The sequence below is a fragment of the Ctenocephalides felis genome, unplaced genomic scaffold, assembly GCF_003426905.1.
Source record: "Ctenocephalides felis isolate EL2017-DRISC unplaced genomic scaffold, ASM342690v1 CF-g0.4_SCAFFOLD_01492, whole genome shotgun sequence".
Classification (NCBI taxonomy): Eukaryota; Metazoa; Arthropoda; class Insecta; order Siphonaptera; family Pulicidae; genus Ctenocephalides; species Ctenocephalides felis.
In genome coordinates this window covers 10534070-10553091 of record NW_020537646.1, presented here as the reverse complement: position 1 = coordinate 10553091, position 19022 = coordinate 10534070, and the positions used below count along the sequence as shown (strand labels likewise).

Below are 19022 nucleotides of genomic sequence, written 5' to 3'. Positions count from 1 at the left end.
TTGCACTCCTTAATGACGTGCTCAGCATCCGCCCTAGTCGCTCCACAATTCAGAAAACTCGTCATACCATGGTCTGACAACTTAAAAAATATTAACTTGATACTGAAATCATATTTCATAAATAATTTTGGACAGTTAAGCTTTGATACTAATTGCAAGTAAACTAAGTTGGTCACCCACGGTAGATTCTATTGCATCTAGGTAATTATCAAATTAATTATCAAACCAGAATCTTATTAGAATCTTCAGTTCATTAAACTTCTCCCATTGGATTCGAATTGCATTAACAATTCTCTACTCTTACAATATTAACAACTCAGGTTTTATTATATCTTTTAAGCAGAGATGTCACAACTATTTGCCTGATATTTTGTCACAAACCATTTTAACGAATTAAAATTCTCAAAAACCAGTCTAAGACAACTTTTCTTATTGGATTCCAACTGTCATTTATCTCGGAAGGTGGAGCATGGTGTTTATTTTCGTTTATCAAACTTGATTCCATGTCGTCTATTTTGCGACCGGAGTTACATTCGTATCGGTTTTGTCAGCATGCAGCGCAGTCTCTATTAGTTTGTTGTGGGTGGTGAAGTGTATCGTTTCGGAATTAAGGTTATGATAAACTGAGTACATATCTTTAATAAAATATGTTAATTTTATATCGAACGTGAAGAATTGTGATATATCATAGGTGAGTAGGATGGCGTTGTGTTATTATTCATTTGACATTATTGATTTCATATAAATTGACAATAAGTATAACCACAACACAGTTTATAAATTCAGGTGATACTTGCTTGATATTTACATATTTTGAATTAATCGACTATTATGAAGTTGTATTTAACAGTATATAGTCTATTCTGAATTCTTCGATTTGTAGATTTGACTAATAATAATTTGAATAACTACATTATAAGAAATACTACAAACTACCACAAAATTATGTTAAACTTGCACAATTTACTCTATTTCCTAGAAAAATATGTATTGGTAAAAATATTAATGTAAATTACTGTAATTTTTAATTAAATGAATCATAATTATCAAAATGATCATCACCATAATTTGATTATATAATTCATCGATTTAATTCATCAGCGTTCAATTTATTTTGCAACAATATAACTATTTTTCTGGTACAATAATTAGTAAATATGAGCACTTTACTATTGGCATTATTTATATAATGGTTGAAGCGTGGTTGAATGTATAGCATCCAATATAATTTTTGAATTTTAACAATGAATTCTTAAATTTCAAATGCAAAAAATAACGTCCGAACTTTTTAGCATTTCCTCTTCCTTGAGGTGAGCACTTGCCATGAAGGCAAAATGCTGTTTCTTTTATATTATAAAATTTTTATATCTCAGCCAGACATAAGTGCCCGGCATTGTTTGGAATAAAAGATTATACAGAATATCGGGTTCTAACAATATTTTTTACAATATTACAAAAACTTATATTTGAACATTTATTTTAAGAAACAGGTATTTCATACTTCACTTATATACCATTATATATCATTGTTATCCAATTTTACATTATTTATTTGAATGCATGCATAAAATTTGTTCTAAAACCTTTATTATGCTATATGTGGGTGATGCAATGAAAATTTATTTTATTGAGCTTTGAACCGTTTTTTTTATAGAAGTCATTTGAATACGCCGTCTGAGAATTTTATTGTCGTCTCGCCTAAAATATATCTGTATCTCCAGATCTTGTTTACTTTTTTTACATAATTTATTTTGAAACAAGAATTGAAATTATTAACAATTATGACAAAAAAATGAGTTTTTTGATATAATTGAAATTAGCATTTTTTTTTGATAAGAAGCAATTTTTATTTACAATATTAAGTTATTATTCCAGGAGGTCTAAATGACCTATACTAATGGTAATACATATATTGTATTGCTGATAAGTAGAAGTTTATTACACTTTTTTGTAGTGATTGCAGAAATAACAGATTTATTTTCAAAATTACATGATAAACTACACTATAATGTAAAATATAATGAAGATTCAACTATTGTTCCATCAAAAGTCAATGAGGCTTAGTCACGCCAGGTGCATGGTTTTCATTACATATATAATATAAATATCATAATTATACATTTTTATAATTGAAATATTTTTTATATCATCATTTAATTTGTAACCATACTTGGTAGATATCTTACAAATACAATAAAAAAAATGACAAAGAAAATATAAAGTTCTCGTCCTTTTGGAATGGAAACATCCAGAAGGATTCTGACCAATTGACTGGTATATTAACATAAATACTATATTTTATTTAACAATGTACAAAACAATTCTTTCCCAAGAAAATAGGCAATGCAACCTATCAATAAAAATGTCACGCCTATATATTTTAATATGTAGTAACTAATTTATCATTTCCTTTCGCATATAATATATTGCGCAGATATTTTTTGGAACTTGGCCAATAATGAATTTAAATCATATTGTCTTTTTATATTTACCTTTGTTAATATGTTATATTGGTCTTAATAATTTTCCATAACTTGTCTAAACCTCGATTTAGAATTTGTTTATTGCAATATTTTGAATTTTAATTTTAAATGACGCTACATAAGTTAGGTACCTTGGCTTTTGAATATTAAACAGTCGTGCACTTCTAGACTTTGATCCCATACTATGAATATACAGAACGATTCTGATGACCAACGGACGTCATTTCACTTTCTTTGGCAACGTATTAGATGCCATAAATAAAATTTACCACTCATAATTGATTGTTTAATTTTGAAAACAACATATTTTATTCTATCCATTATCATCCACACGCATATTTCTGGATATCTGGTATCGTTTATGATTTTGATTTGCAGGAACTGATGCTCCTCTTTCATTCATGATTATTTGTATTTTTTGGGGTCTGGGAAATCTTCTTTTCCAAGAACCTTTGTGTTGAAATTAATTTTTTAAAATACATACACCAAAAATTAAATTTTCTATTCACTAAATGTTGTAATTGGTAAGAGTTATAGGTGTATGCTGAAAGTTTTGGTTTTTTGTTGATTATATTATAATTCTTAGTTTTGTATTTACATTCATTGAAAAAGTATCAAACTGGTACCCGAAAGTTATGGAGGTCTATTAAAGACATTTTTGTTCTTTCTAATGCTTCTAATAAAAAACTTAGCTTTTGTATATATCTATATCTTTCACCATCTGAAATATTATTACATATATGGTTTTTCCCGTGGGTTAGTGGTTAAAGCTAAATAATCAAAGGTTCCAGATTTGGTATGCTCCTAAGGCAGCCTGGTGTCAAGCGGTAGTGACATCGGTTTTTACTTGGAAATATAGATAGCCATATGTTTCCATGTAAAAATAGCATTTGCCCAGCATCGTTGCATCAATACCCAAAAATCATCAGTATTTCAGAGATTGTAATAATAAAATTCATCACATGAAGGTAGGAAAACTGTTTGGGTTCCAATTTATAAGACCAACAAAGTTAGTTAGGTAAAATCATCACACTTGTTTATAGGATCCTGATCTCTGATCAATTATATGAAAAATACCTTATATCTCTGCCTATTTTTACTATTAGTTTACTTTTTGTTGTTATTGATAATTACATACTGCATGTTTAGTGCAGAAATGTTCTTACATCTCGTATAAGAAGCATATTTTTAAAAGTTTATCGTAAATCATTACGATATAAATGCGCCAACTGGGGTCAACAATGCCAAGGGTCATGTCTGATTAAGAAAAACAAATATTGCGTCCACCAGTAGCTCTATATACATAGAAATATGTCGCCTTACTAGTTTTTGATTATAGGAGTAAACTGTTAAAGAAAGTGGAATCAAAATCACGTCTCAAGTAGAAAAAAAATACAAACATATCCGGATTAAAAAAAAACAAAATTTATAAATGATGGCATTAAAGTAGTTACTATTTTGCTTTTGCTTAGTTTTTTTGACTTAAGTTTTTAATTTCTTTGCCCAAGTAAGTGAGAGTTTCCAACCTCATAAGTTATTTCCTGCAGTAGTATATGTCCTTAATTTAATAGATTTGGTGAAACAAGTTAAATGAATTTTAGTAGTGTATGTATAAAAATAAAAAATGCTGTTTTCCATTGCATCTATTATAATACTATATGTTTTTTAAAGTTTATTTTGACTTCATTGTTATTTGTAGTGTTGAGAAATTGTTTAAATACATTTGACCATACGTAATCTTTATTGTATTAATTCTGATTTGTTGATGCACTGTTCAGCTTCATATTGATTAAATTCCATTGAATATAAAATAAATTAATTGTATTGCTAGTGTTTTTTAAATTCATTTAATCATGTTTATAATTATTAAAAATATGCATTTTTAGCGCGGTAAAGCTTTGAATATTAATTTTAAATATGATAGTATTTTAAATATTTCCACTCAAACGTATGTTAATAAATTATCACACTTTTCAAAATAAACATTTTAAGACTATACATTTTTTTTACATGCAGTACTTGAAATTACCTGAAAAATTACTTCTGATCGGAATTAAAGAAAACATTAGATTAATGGAAGAATTTGATTAGTTTCTCGAATGCTAAGAAACCTGTTTCATTCTAGTTTTGTGAACATGTTTGAGGGCTGAAATTCATTGAAGTAAATACACATTGTTGTAAATGCATCTTTGTGTTTCAATATATTTGTTGAAATCATTTTTAATTTCAACAAATTATATTATTAATAAATTTTAATTGCGTTGTAGTAAAGTATTTATATTCCATCTTGCGGCGCATAAAGCAATAGTACAAATTCAATTAAGACGTAATTTTATAATAAATATTTACTATTAAGATTATTCATTAGTTGTAATGTGTGATATGTATTTATTTGTATGAAATCACGTTTGAAGATATCTAATCTGTAAGAAATCTTAATTTTAGTAAGTATAGTTCTAGGACAAATAAATTTATTACCTCTTGGATTTTGTTTCAGAAGCTGCCTGAATTGCTGCCCGAATTTCTAACTACTCTAGCAAGCTCTATGTGATATTTTATCGAATTTTACATAACTATAGTATTATTTTTACATTTTTATCATAAATAGTTTATTTATACAAATAAGTCAATATGGCGATGTGCGGTAAAGTGTTTAATATTCGTGAAACCACGAGGAGGATACGAATTTGGAGCCTTTCGCAGAATTATTATTATTCCAAAAATGTAAGTATAACCATTTTTTTTATTTTTGCGAATACATTTTTTACCATCCACCATTTGATGTTTTTGCACTTATGTTAGTACTTTTGATCAATTTTTTTGCAAAACGCATTTATCATTCTTCTGAAATGATTGTTATATCTTATATGCATTATTTTATATAACATTTATTGTTTTGTCATATATTATTATTTATTAAAATTAACAATATAATTTCTGAATGAGTTCGTTGCTTATTTTGAATCATGTCAGTATTATTTATTCTTTGAGAATTTATCAAAATATTTGTCTTCGGTCTGAATGATAACTACAAAACAAACAAATAATCGTCTCGCTAATAATAATTGTGTATTTGAATATAATTTCATGATTGCAAAAAATCATAAAATTATGATAATTAAATTCTTTTGTAATTTATAATACTATCACATCAGATAGGTATGTTTAATCGTTATATTTTTAAATTTGCTTTCTTAAAAACTTTTAATAAAAAAAACTTATAGTTACTATAGTAACTATACAACTATACATATGTTACATGAAAATACGCTTTTTTCTGAATTTGGCTGTACTTTTGTGTATATTTTTTTCTATGAATTTTAAAAGAGACATATTAAGTACTTAAAGTAAACTCAATATATTTAGTTAATATATGATAAAGTTAATATATGATTAATGAAGTACTAAATTAAAATGAAATCTTGATTTTTATCACAAATTTTGTCGCAATATTTGATGCGTTCTCCTGTGAATTAGTGGTTAGATTATGGGCTATCAATCAGAAGTGATATCAAGCAGTAGTAATAACAGTTTTTATTTGAAAATATAGACAGCAGTACGTTTCCAAGTAAAAGTATAGTATTACTAAAGTAGTAATAAATTCAACTAAAAAGAGGCCAACCGTTGGGTAGCCACCTATAAAACCAAGTCAATAAGAAGTCATCACTTATGATACTGAATTCTGATTGCTGTAAATATTATGATACAAGTAAATGATGTCAAGTTTAAAGAACATATTGAGCTTGCTTTATTAATGAAAAGCATTGCAAATGTAAACAAGTTGTAAAGATCACAATTGATTTATTTACGTTATCACATAATTAGAACAAATCAGTTGGTTTAAAAACTTAACAACGACAATGAAGCACAATCACCTTAGCTAATATTATACCATGTGCATTCATTAGAAATAAGTAGTTTGCAATAAAAAAAACTTTTTCTGTCCTTGGCACACACTCAATACTTCAGTAATTATACTGCGTGTCGTTATCAATCATTGCGTATTATTTATTAAGAATGCAGTTTAAAAATATACTGTATTCCTTGATAAATAAAATATCACACACATCATTGCTTGGGCATTAATAATAATATATATTCAAATGTGTTATTGTCAATCTTCATATACTTAATATTTGTTCTAATTCCATGATAGTCGATCAGAATATTTTATTATCCTTTGAGACTATATTTGCTAAATTTTCATGGCTTTGATAAAAATTCTCCAATGTGAATATACTCTACATCTCTGTCTTCATCTATTCAATATAAGTAAATAAATTACATATATTTATTATGTATTATTTCTTACCTAATTATCCTATATATCGAAATATATCTGCCTATCGAAATATATATACCATGGTATATTTTTTTACTTTTTCATTTTCATAAGTGTTTTTCTGATCCATATATAAAGTGTCTTTTTAGAAGACATTTATTCTACAGATATGTCATTTCTACTTTTTTAAAAAAAATAACTTTGTGTGAAGAATGAAATTTTGAAAGATTGAGCATATGAAAAAATCAATCACTTCATGAAAAATATTTTAACAAAAGTTGTTCCAATTAAAATTGGGCAATTATCAATTAGCATTGAATTGAGCCGAATTTTCCATCAATTGCGCTATAACGCCTTTGATTTGATAATAGTTTAAACTTTAAATGATATCGAATTATTGTCCTTATCGAATTTTATTGATTTTAGATAGCTGAGTAATAGTTGTTTTATTGGTTAAAAAAATACTACATATTTTCAAAATTTTAAGTAAACATGGTTATCATTATTTTTAATCCAACAGCTATCATAACATAAATGTTCCATAAGCTACTGTCATTTTTCTCAAATACCCAACGGTGGTAACCCAACGGTTGGCCTATCTTTATTTGATATTTTTCTATATCTGGTATATATTTTTTTCTTTCTCAAGTGTTTTCTTGATCTGTATATAAAGTGTCTTTTTAGAGGACATTTATTCTACAGATATGCCATTTCTATTTCTTTAAAAAATTAACTATGTGTTAATAATTGAATTCAACTAATTAACTTATTGTTTTATGAATAATAATAATCAGAGTTAATATAAGTTAATGTGCCAATAAATATTACAGTATCATGGTACTATCCAAATGCGAATGTGGATTTTGAATTGCTATGGATTATTTTGCATTAATAACAATTTTTCTGTATTTCAAATATAGAAAAATTGAACATATAAAACAAATCAATCACTTCACGAAAAATATTTTAACAAAAGTTGTGTCAATTGAAATTGGGCAATTATCAATTAGCATTGAATTGGGCCGAATTTTCCATTAATTGCGCCATAAACTCTTTTGATTTGATGATGGTTTAAATGATATCGAATCATTTTCCTTATCGAATTTTATTGATTTTAGATACCTGAGTGTTTGTTGTTTTATTGTTTTAAAAAAATACTACATATTTTCAAAATTTTGAACATGGTTATCGTGATTTTTAATCCAACAGCTGCTGTGATTTTTCTGAACTACGTGGTGGTAAACCAACGGTTGGCCTATCTCTATGTGATATTTTTTAATAGTAAAATTTCTCTAATAGTAAGGATTTTTAATTTGGTATAGTAACGTCGGGGAAAAGTTATTTCACTTGAAAACATATAATAATAATAATGAATGCCTAATGCAGGTTCGTGAGCTGAGTTAAACTCTTATTTTCTCTTATTTCATAAGGTTTCGCATTTTCCATTTCACACCGGAGTGCCCAAGATGGGCTTATTTTCAATAGGAACCACATATTGCTATACGAGTATATTAAATTCAAATTTGAAGAAAAAAAATTATTACAAATTATTTCATAAGCATTAGGCTACGTATATATTGCTATAATCCAAATAATATATAATCGTTTATTACCAATTACTTTGACCTTCTTTTCGGAGCAAGGACTACGAATTAAATTTTGGATCTTCGCCGTGTCAGTGACACTGCCTGTAAATGTTTTTATAGGATCTACATTACTATAAAGCAACCTTTGTACAATAGATTAGATTAACGTGTTTTATTCACTTCTAAATTCCGAATAATGATGATATTTTCCTGAAACGTCTGGCCAAGGTTCGTTTTTTACGTAAATATAAATCGAAGATAAAATTTTGCAATGTCCGAATCAAAATCCAAAGTGGGTGTGTGATAGGTCAACGTCTTTTTGATAAACTCAAGATGTATTTATAAAATATATCTATTTGTCCCCAAACATTTTTATTTTTTAATTAGCTGATTAGTCTATTATAATCGAATTTTATCAATAATTGATTTTGAAATTGCAATTTGTTTATTGCTCAATTTTGATAACTAATTATTGCAACATATAATATTTTAAGAAATAATTGATTAAATTATTGACATTGTATTTTCGTGTTTTTCTGATTTATCATATTTTGTTAAATTTTTGTTAAGAGTATTTTATAGATTTAATTTGATTTTAATGAATTTCGTCAATTAATTTAAAATTAAATTAATTGCTTAAGCCATAATAAATTTATAAATTATTTCATACTAATTAGGGGCGTCCATTAATCACGTGATCGATTTTTTAAGAATTTTTGGATCCCCCCTCCCCCTTGTTGAAACTTTGTGGTATTCAAAATTATCTCCCCCCCGACCAAACATCACGTGCATTTTTAGTTTCGATGAAAAATTGTAATTTTTTGGAAATCTTACTATACTTCCCCCCCCACGTGATATTTCGTGTTTTTTGTCAAACCCCTAAAAACCTCACGTGATTAATGGACATGTTTAAGTTTAAATTCATAATTTTATTTGAATTTTTAACGTAAGAGTATAATAATTTTTTTTTGCATTCAATTTCTATTCTTGGTTCAATTCTATATCTTATTTGGGATATTGTCTCTGATTACTTTATATAGAAAATTTCGTAGTGGAAAAGAATTTTAATCTGCATATCATAATTCTTTGGAATGAATTACTGCACACACCTCATTTGATCTCTTGACCTTTAATTATCGTAATCCGTCTATAGTTGCCAATTCAGATTATGCATTTTTCTTATTTTTATGAATTTTGCAATTAAATGTATTAAAAAAAACGAATTAAGGAAAAATCTTACAACTTGCTTTACAAACATAATCTTACATAATCTACTCTAGATTTTATTGGCGCACAAATCGCGACAAAAAGAATTTGATTTCTTACTCTTGTTGATAAGCAAACGAACTTTAAACTTTAATTCCGTTTTTTTTGCGTTACATCAATTCATTTCTATCAATAAATGTGATAAAATTGGGTTAACTTTGAGTGTTGATAGATTATTCTTCCCGTTGTCAGTGATTACATCAATGAATAACTTTTCTACTCATGAAACTACGCAATACACGTATGTTTACGTACAATTAAAGATATGAGCATTTAATCTTATTTTAAAAATGTAATCAGTTATTATGAGTCAAAATTGTTATGATGATATTATTATACATCGGTACTTCCCGATGATTTACACAATTTTTTTGCTATTTCCAAGTACAAATTGCCTTTCCGGACATTGCATAAGGGGTCGTCCATTAACCACGTGATCGATATTTTGGAGAATTTTGGAACCCTCCTCCCCCTTCGAGATACGTCGTGATATTTAAAATTACCCTTCCTTCCCCACCAAATATCACGTGTATTTTCAGTTAAGTAAAATTTTATTCAAATTTACGTAAAAGTCGTTACTTTCTTCGTTCTTGTTTTTGAAAATTTAGGTAAAAAATAAATACACGTATCTTAATACAAATATCTTACTAGACCCCTCCTCCCTCGTGATTTTTTGTAATTTTTTGTTAAACCCTCCCTTTCCCTTAAAGCCTCACGTAATTAATGGACCCCCCTAAGTTCTTAGAGTAATAAGAGTAAGAGTAAAGAGCCCCCTTAGTAATTAGAAAATAATCACTTCTTAAAAAAAAGCGGTGTCAAGGAGAAAATAGCTTATACAATTCTTAGAACTGACTGCTATTAGAAAAAATGTTCTTTCAGCATACTTATTACAGTAACCTACCAGATTGCGGAAGAAACTCATTTTGGCTGTTTTTTCAAACAATTATGCACAACTACGTGGTTCTTCTTAAAAATAGTAATGTTGAGGTCAAGTATTATAGTAATGTTGAGGTCACACAAAATTTTATAAATCTCTGGGTTCTGATTGAGAGATTTTAGTTAAAAAAAAGTGTTAGCATATCTATTTTAGAAACACTATAGTGCTGAAGAAGTCGTTGACTGCTTTTCAATTTAAATTAAATAAATAACTATGGACGTCTACGTAGTTGCTTATTTAAAAAATACAAAGAAGTTGAGGAGAAGTATCATCACAACAGCTTACAGAACTCTTATTGTTAGTTGGAATTGCTGTACAAAAAAGATTTTTTTATATATATTAAGAAAATGCAATTATAGCACTACATTGCAAAAGGAAGTCATTTCAACTTTTGAATTATAATACCAACTTTTATCAAATATTTTATTAATTTTACTAATTCAGTCATATGGTTTTTATATGTATTATTTTGAATAATCTAATATTCTTATCGGTAGAATTTGCATTTAGGTTAATTTGAATTACTATTACTATTACTAGTAGTTTTTTTTTCTATGTCGTTTATATTTTTTACTATATCGAAAATAATTCAGATTTTAATTTGGATTCTGGCTAAAGTTTTAAAGATCACTTATATACTGTAAATAATTATAACTTTTTAATTCAGCTTATATAATTCTTATAAATATTAGACAATGTATACAGTATATTATATTAACTAATCTATTTGAACACATTTAATATTCCTGGAACATTTCGTTACGGGTCGGAAAGTTCCAGCAATTTGCCATAAGGCACGATGCCATACACCACTAGTTTTCATATTGCATCCAATACTTGATAGTAATTTGCAAATTATATATTTTAGATAATTTATAACAAGTATATATATATATACAGATTTTAATAAAAAATAAAATTATATTTTTATTATAGGTGGAATATCGACCTATTCGGAGTGTGATGGTAGCCAATAGAGGAGAAATAGCTATTCGAGTTTTCCGAGCATGTAACGAATTAGGAATTAAATCTGTTGCTATATACAGCGAACAAGACAAAATGCATATGCACAGGTAATATTATATGCTTTTTTATATAATTTGCATTTTGTGCCTAATGGCTTATCCAGACAATCTATCTTTGATACAAAAATCTTGTTTATTACTTATAAGATATCAGGATTATTTTTTAGATATCAAGAGTATTACATGACCTACTTATAAATATGTTATTGTAGTGCGGCATAGACATATCATATATGTATTTTGTATTTTCCATTATTATTATGATCTAGATAAGAACTTTGATATAATATACCATTGGAAGACAAGTAAAACATAAATTAATATTGAATAACATAAAAACTCGATTTTTAATTAAATACAAATGATTATGATGGTCATAAAAATATTCATTGTAAGTATAAAATTTAAGAAATTGTCCATAGTTACAAAAAAATAAGTCAAACTACAATTAAGCATATATTATAACAAACATTTCCCATGCTAGGCAAAAGGCAGACGAGTCCTACATGGTTGGCCGCGGTTTACCACCAGTAGAGGCATATTTAAACATACCAGAAATTATAAGAATAGCCAAAGAAAATGATGTGGATGCAATTCACCCTGGGTATGTATATATATTCTCCCATTTGCCACGAAAATATTGATTGATTTCTTTTCATTATATTGTAGATATGGTTTCCTATCTGAACGATCAGATTTTGCCCAAGCAGTCATTGACGCAGGAATACGGTTTATTGGTCCAACTCCTTATGTTGTGCAGCAGATGGGTGACAAAGTCGCCGCCAGACAGGCAGCAATTGAAGCAGGTTCTTTCACAATTAATATTGAGTCACTAATATCAGTATTGGCAATCTGATATTTAGTTATTTTTGGTTCATGGGAGTAGTAGACCTACATTGCAATCGTTTTAACATGAACTATTGAGATGCCAGATTGATGAGGAATACTAGATTTTTTGTTTTGATATTTTACACCAATTGCATAAATTGTGTTTTCTTAGAAGAACACATGTGATTAAAATAGACATGTGGAAGACCAACAAGTGTAAGACAAAACGATCGTGATGAAATAACTTTATTGATTTTGTGTGATGTCAAGCATTGTTCTCTATCTCTAAACATTTAATTTTTCATTTTGCAGAGGTTCCAATAGTACCAGGAACTGATGGACCAGTCACTACTACAGATGAAGCGATGGACTTTTGCTTGAAACATGGTCTTCCTGTCATATTTAAAGTATTATTTTGATTTTATTATTTCAAAAAATATATACATACTAAATTGATTATAAATATTTCAATTTTTTTTCAATTATAAAACGTTTACTACAGGCAGCTTACGGTGGAGGAGGTCGCGGTATGAGAGTTGTTCGTAACATGGATGAAGTGGTCGAATCTTTCGAACGTGCATCTTCAGAAGCAAAAGCAGCTTTCGGCGATGGATCCATGTTTATCGAAAAGTTTATCGAAAGGCCAAGACACATTGAGGTGCAATTGTTGGGTGATAAACAGGGTAATATAGTACATTTATACGAACGTGATTGCTCTGTTCAAAGGCGGCATCAGAAAGTAGTTGAAATTGCTCCTGCTCCACACTTGTCTCAGTCTCTCAGAGATCGAATGACTGCCTGTGCTGTTAAATTGGCAAGACACGTTGGATATGAAAATGCTGGTACCGTTGAATTTTTAGCCGATGATAAGGAAAACTTTTACTTTATCGAAGTAAATGCCAGGTAATTTAGTTAAAACTCTATTGGAATTTATATAACACGTTACATTATCTTTATCTTCTTTAAAGATTGCAAGTAGAGCATACCGTCACAGAAGAAATAACGGGCATTGATTTGGTACAATCGCAAATTCGAGTGGCCGAAGGCATGACTTTACCGGAATTGGGTTATTCACAAGAAAAAATCAAACCAAGAGGATACGCTATTCAATGCCGTGTAACTACAGAAGATCCTGCTAACAACTTTCAGCCAAGCACTGGTAGAATCGAAGTATTTAGGTCAGTTACTTTTGCTGATTTATGCAGTTTATTAAATAACTTACGCAATTTTTTTTTAAACTTCAGGTCTGGCGAAGGTATGGGCATTCGTCTGGACAGCGCATCAGCTTTTGCCGGAGCCATCATCTCGCCCTATTACGATTCACTTCTTGTAAAAGTAATCTCAAGTGCAAGTGACCTCCAGTCTTCTTGTGCCAAAATGACCAGAGCTTTGAGAGAATTTAGAATTCGTGGTGTCAAAACAAATATTCCATTCTTATTAAACGTTTTAGAAAATCAGAAATTTATCAATGGTAATAACAAGCGATTATTGATTTCTTTAAAGTTTGAAACAATTTTCAACCAGTTTTATTTTACAGGAGCTGTCGATACATACTTTATTGACGAAAATCCACAGCTGTTCCAATTCCAGACTTCTAAAAACAGAGCTCAGAAACTATTGAATTATGTTGGTCAGGTATGTATTTTCACAATACGCGCTATGTTACTCAAATGCCATTATTCAATATTTAATAATACAAGTGATTTGATTTTTCAGGTATTAGTAAATGGACCAACAACACCTTTAGCTACAAAACTGAAACCGGCAGAAATAAAACCGCATGTTCCAGAATTCCCATTGAGTAAGAGCTAACACATTTATATATGGCATGACTAATTTTTTTTCTTCAAGATTTCATTATTTTGTGTGTGTCTTAATTAACTTTTCGTAGTGAGCAATAACAAGATTTGGTGAGAGGGTCTTTGTGGACGTTTGGGAAGTGAAAAGTTGAAAAAGTACTAACAGAAATAATAAACATTAATACACTCTAAACTAAGTAATGAATATTTTGAAATGCTATACTTACAAAAAAAAACATCTTATTTTATACATAAAATAATTTACTACTATCTTAAGTTTAATAGGTATATATGTATATCTATATTTAACACTATAAATTTATTTTCTTGCGCACTTTTTAATTTACCTATCTGCTTTTATATAAGTCACATAATTTTTATAGTTTACCTATACACTTTCTACGCCTTCAATTTTCTAAACTTATTTGGAGAGATGTATTTTCATAAATACATATTTTAATCAATATATTACTCTCACCACATCTCTGACACATATTTTATTAGCAATAATATTATTTGATTAAAGTACGCCAAAACATACAAAATACTTCGCACTAATAAGAAAAATCGTGTTGCTTGCTTTTGTGTTATTTAGAATAGAAACTTGATTTCGTTCGCAGATTTATCTAAGGAAGCTCTTGAACGTGAGGAATCTGGTGAAGGATCAGGTATTGTACTAGTTTTATTTATGTCATTTGTAAGGGAAAAAATTATTATATTATGGACTAACTCTAAATTTAAATGTTTCAAAAGGGGGCATGCACATGAACTTATTGGTTCATTTTTTTTATAATAACAACGGTCATTCAAAGTTGAATTTGTAAGGGCATGGTATTAAAATTTTCATGATTACTAACAATAAATACTTTAATGTTTATTTTTAAATTTAAAACTTGTAAAAAAATTCGACAAAATTTGAAATTTCATTACTTTTGAAGATGAAGCTTCAAATATTCTTACCAGCAAGTGTTTAAATCACCGTGGTTTAAATAATTATGAATTGCAGGTGGCAAAATTTTATAAATACTAGTTTTATCTTATTGATAAATTAAACATTTTAAAATTTAATTGAAAAGTTATCTAAATGTACTTTCATAATAAAAATAATCAGCCTAAAAATCTAATTTCATAAATTAGATTTTTAGGCTGATTGATATTTGGTTTGAAATTTACTAACCTCTGTGAGGATGTATATTTTTTCATTCTTCCAATTTACAAATCAGTTATTTTTTATATATTTTTATAGCACATTTTAGACAGTTCTGGGAATAACTATTATCTGGAATGTTTCAATTCGCCTGAAGTAAGTTTTAAGGTTTTCTCGTAGTAATTGAATGCCGGACTTTATTTTAATTATCTTACTATGCACATGGGCATGTTTGTTATTAGAATTTTACTTTACTTCCTGCATAGTAGTTTGTAGACATCAACATATTAATATTTTGATAATTATATTAGTCTTTATCACTTAATTACTAGAATAACTGCACTATAGATGTACTACCCATTTATAACTTTATTATATATCTTTATAATTTTCTTTAATTCTGAACTATCTTAAACAGCTTAATCGATGAATTATGTATCTGAGAAAATAATAATTAGAAATTTCTAGAAAATAAATTTTCAAAGTGAGAAATAACTATAAAATATATAAGGGAACAAATAATGGTTTAATGTGATTAACATTTGAATGGCAAAACTTTACTTACATTGTATATAAATTATATAGAATTTTATATAATCTAATAACATGTTGAGAGTTTATCACAACTTTATTTGGGCAATAAAAAATATTTATCTTTTGTGTATTATTTAGTGACTGATCCACCAAAAGGCATGCGAGAAATTCTCAAAAAAGAAGGACCAAGTGCATTTGCGAAGGCGGTGCGTGCCAACAAGGGACTTATGTTGATGGACACCACTTTCCGTGACGCTCACCAATCTTTGCTGGCAACACGTGTTAGAACTCACGATCTTTTGAAAATTTCTCCATTTGTCGCACACAAATTCAATAATTTGTATTCCTTAGAAAATTGGGGAGGAGCCACTTTTGATGTAGCCCTTAGGTAATAAAAATACTGGTACATTTGAAAATCGACGAGCTAAATTTATACTAATTTCTTCTTGAAATGCTTGTGTGTAAATAATGTTTAATCCTTTACCAGATTCTTACACGAATGCCCCTGGGAGCGTTTGGAAGACATGCGTAAGCAAATCCCCAACATCCCATTCCAAATGTTGCTTCGAGGCGCCAATGCTGTAGGTTACACAAATTATCCTGATAACGTTGTATTCAAATTTTGCGAGTTAGCAGTGGAATGTGGAATGGATATCTTCCGAGTTTTCGATTCCCTAAATTACTTGCCTAATTTAATTCTTGGAATGGAAGCAGCTGGTAGAGCTGGAGGTGTTGTCGAGGCGGCTATTTCTTACACTGGTGATGTCAGTGACCCCACCAGAACGAAGTACAATTTGAAATATTACACAGATTTAGCTGACGAACTCGTCAAGGCTGGTGAGAAAATGATTAGTTTAATTGAAACGATCATGGTTTTATTTGTACTCTTGCGATTTTATGTTGTTATTATTTCTAGGTACGCACGTCTTAGCTATTAAGGATATGGCCGGACTTTTGAAACCAAAAGCTGCTAAGTAAGATAAATATTTTTTTATTTATAATATGAACTGTTCCACATAAATAAACTTCTTTGTTTCAATAGGATGTTAATAACAGCTATTCGAGACAAGCATCCCCATGTTCCAATTCACATTCATACCCACGATACTTCTGGAGCAGGAGTCGCTTCCATGTTGGCTTGCGCAGAAGCAGGTGCTGATGTAGTTGATGTAGCTGTCGACAGCATGTCTGGTATGACTAGTCAACCGAGTATGGGTGCAGTTGTAGCCAGTTTACAAGGAACCAAATTGGATACAGGTAACATTTGATTTTGAAACAGTTCAGTGCGTCTAGTTGAACTATTTTTCTTTAATGTTTGCAAAACAATTAATGATAAACTGTTTTTTCTTAAAATATGAGTTAAAAATAAGAATTCTTTTTCAAATTATTTCTTAAACTTGTGATTGTAACTTAACAAAGACACTGTTTATTTTGCAAAAAGGGTTTTAACATTTTGTGGAAGACTTTCATTGATTATTGTTACCTTTAATCAATTTATATTTAAAGGACTACAACTAAATGATATATCTGGGTATTCTGCATATTGGGAGCAGACGCGGACGTTATATGCGCCTTTCGAATGCACCACGACAATGAAAAGTGGAAATGCTGACGTATATTTGAATGAAATTCCTGGAGGTCAATATACAAACTTACAGTTCCAAGCATATTCATTAGGTTTAGGTGAATTCTTTGAAGATGTGAAAAAAGCATACAGGTTTGTTAAACTTTTCATTTTAATTGAAGATAAAATATAAAACGTTTAACATTTTTCATTATCTTTTCAGAGAAGCTAATCTTCTTCTAGGAGACATAATTAAGGTAACACCTTCATCTAAAGTTGTTGGTGACTTAGCTCAATTCATGGTACAGAATAAATTGAATGCTCAACAAGTAATGGAAAAAGCAGAAGATCTATCATTCCCTAAATCAGTGGTTGAATTCTTGCAAGGATCCATTGGTACCCCTCATGGAGGTTTCCCTGAGCCATTTAGGTACATCACACGAAACGAAACATAATTTCTTTATTAATACAATATTGCTAATAAGTATTTTCTTAATAGATCTCGAGTCCTGAAGGACATGCCAAGAGTTGAAGGACGTCCTGGTGAATTTTTACCAGATTTTGATTTTAAGAAATTGAAGACTGATTTACAAGAGAGTTTTCCTGATGTAAGAAAATAAATTGCTTTTTATTGTTGAATCAGTAAACTAATCATTTAATAAAATATTACAGGTTACTGATCGTGATGTTATGTCAGCAGCCCTGTATCCAGAAGTCACCAACGATTTCTTACAATTCAGAGATGAGTATGGATCCGTCGATAAATTAGATACAAGAATATTTTTAACAGGCCCAAAGGTAAATTCAGTAAAATACAAATTACATTTAATACATTTTTATCAATTATAAGCTGCAAATAAATGATTATGCAGGTTGGTGAGGAGTTTGATGTTCAAATTGAAAAGGGAAAGACTTTAGGAATTAAAACATTAGCTATGGCAGAAGATTTAACTCCAAGTGGAGAACGAGAAGTATTCTTTGAAATGAATGGTCAAATGAGATCAGTCCTCATTAGAGATAAAGAAGCTGTCAAGGTAATTAATAAATGCCCCAAGCTATGCACTCGCAATATATGCTATCTTGATTATGACATATCTTATATTAAATAATGTAATTTTATAAACAGGTAATGCATGTGCATCCCAAAGCAGCAAAAGGAAACAAAAACCAAGTTGGTGCTCCAATGCCTGGTGCTGTAATTGGTAAATCCTTTAACCACAGATTTTAGATCACCTAAGCCGAATAGATAATAAAATTTTACTCTAAATTTTTAACAGATATTCGAGTTCAAGTTGGAGATACTGTGGAAAAAGGTGCGCCATTAGTTGTTTTATCAGCTATGAAAATGGAAATGATAGTACAAGCCCCAATTGCTGGAAAAATTAAGGAAATAGAAATTGAAAAGGGCATGAAATTGGAAGGAGATGACCTTTTGATGACAATTGAATGAGTGTATAAATGATGTGAAATATTATTTAGTTAGGAATAGTTAAATAGTTGTTAATTATGAATGATATTTATGAAAAATTTAAGCTGTTTGTATTTTGTATATAAATAAGAGTATATATGTG

General features: G+C 29.0%; 1 protein-coding gene across 3 annotated transcripts; it reads left to right on the top strand.

Annotated features, from left to right (window-relative positions):
* Nucleotides 1–451: 451 nt before the first annotated feature.
* Nucleotides 452–18959, top strand: LOC113369904 (pyruvate carboxylase, mitochondrial-like). 3 transcript variants are annotated; one of them, XM_026610522.1, is made up of 23 exons: nucleotides 452–691; nucleotides 4984–5207; nucleotides 11491–11627; nucleotides 12064–12183; nucleotides 12249–12385; nucleotides 12720–12814; nucleotides 12910–13310; nucleotides 13376–13585; nucleotides 13652–13878; nucleotides 13945–14042; nucleotides 14124–14208; nucleotides 14827–14874; nucleotides 16026–16275; nucleotides 16375–16724; nucleotides 16804–16861; nucleotides 16930–17144; nucleotides 17394–17604; nucleotides 17675–17881; nucleotides 17951–18059; nucleotides 18124–18249; nucleotides 18324–18485; nucleotides 18578–18653; nucleotides 18729–18959. In XM_026610522.1, exons 2-23 carry the CDS (start codon nucleotides 5115–5117, stop codon nucleotides 18899–18901), a joined length of 3588 nt encoding a protein of 1195 aa, XP_026466307.1. In that variant the 5' UTR covers nucleotides 452–691; nucleotides 4984–5114; the 3' UTR covers nucleotides 18902–18959. The 3 variants fall into 3 exon arrangements, with proteins under 3 accessions (XP_026466307.1, XP_026466306.1, XP_026466308.1); XM_026610521.1 differs by having other exon boundaries at nucleotides 4981–5207; XM_026610523.1 differs by lacking the exon at nucleotides 14827–14874 and having other exon boundaries at nucleotides 4981–5207.
* The last annotated feature ends 63 nt before the right edge of the window (nucleotides 18960–19022 follow it).

What these genes read in the sequence shown, in the direction of transcription:
- LOC113369904 (XM_026610522.1), top strand. Translation starts at nt 5,115, where the DNA reads ATGGCGATGTGCGGTAAAGTGTTTAATATTCGTGAAACCACGAGGAGG. An exon ending in ACTTTTGATGTAGCCCTTAG is followed by an intron (nt 16,276 to 16,374) that starts GTAATAAAAATA and finishes ATCCTTTACCAG; the next exon opens with ATTCTTACACGAATGCCCCT. An exon ending in TTGAAACCAAAAGCTGCTAA is followed by an intron (nt 16,862 to 16,929) that starts GTAAGATAAATA and finishes TTGTTTCAATAG; the next exon opens with GATGTTAATAACAGCTATTC.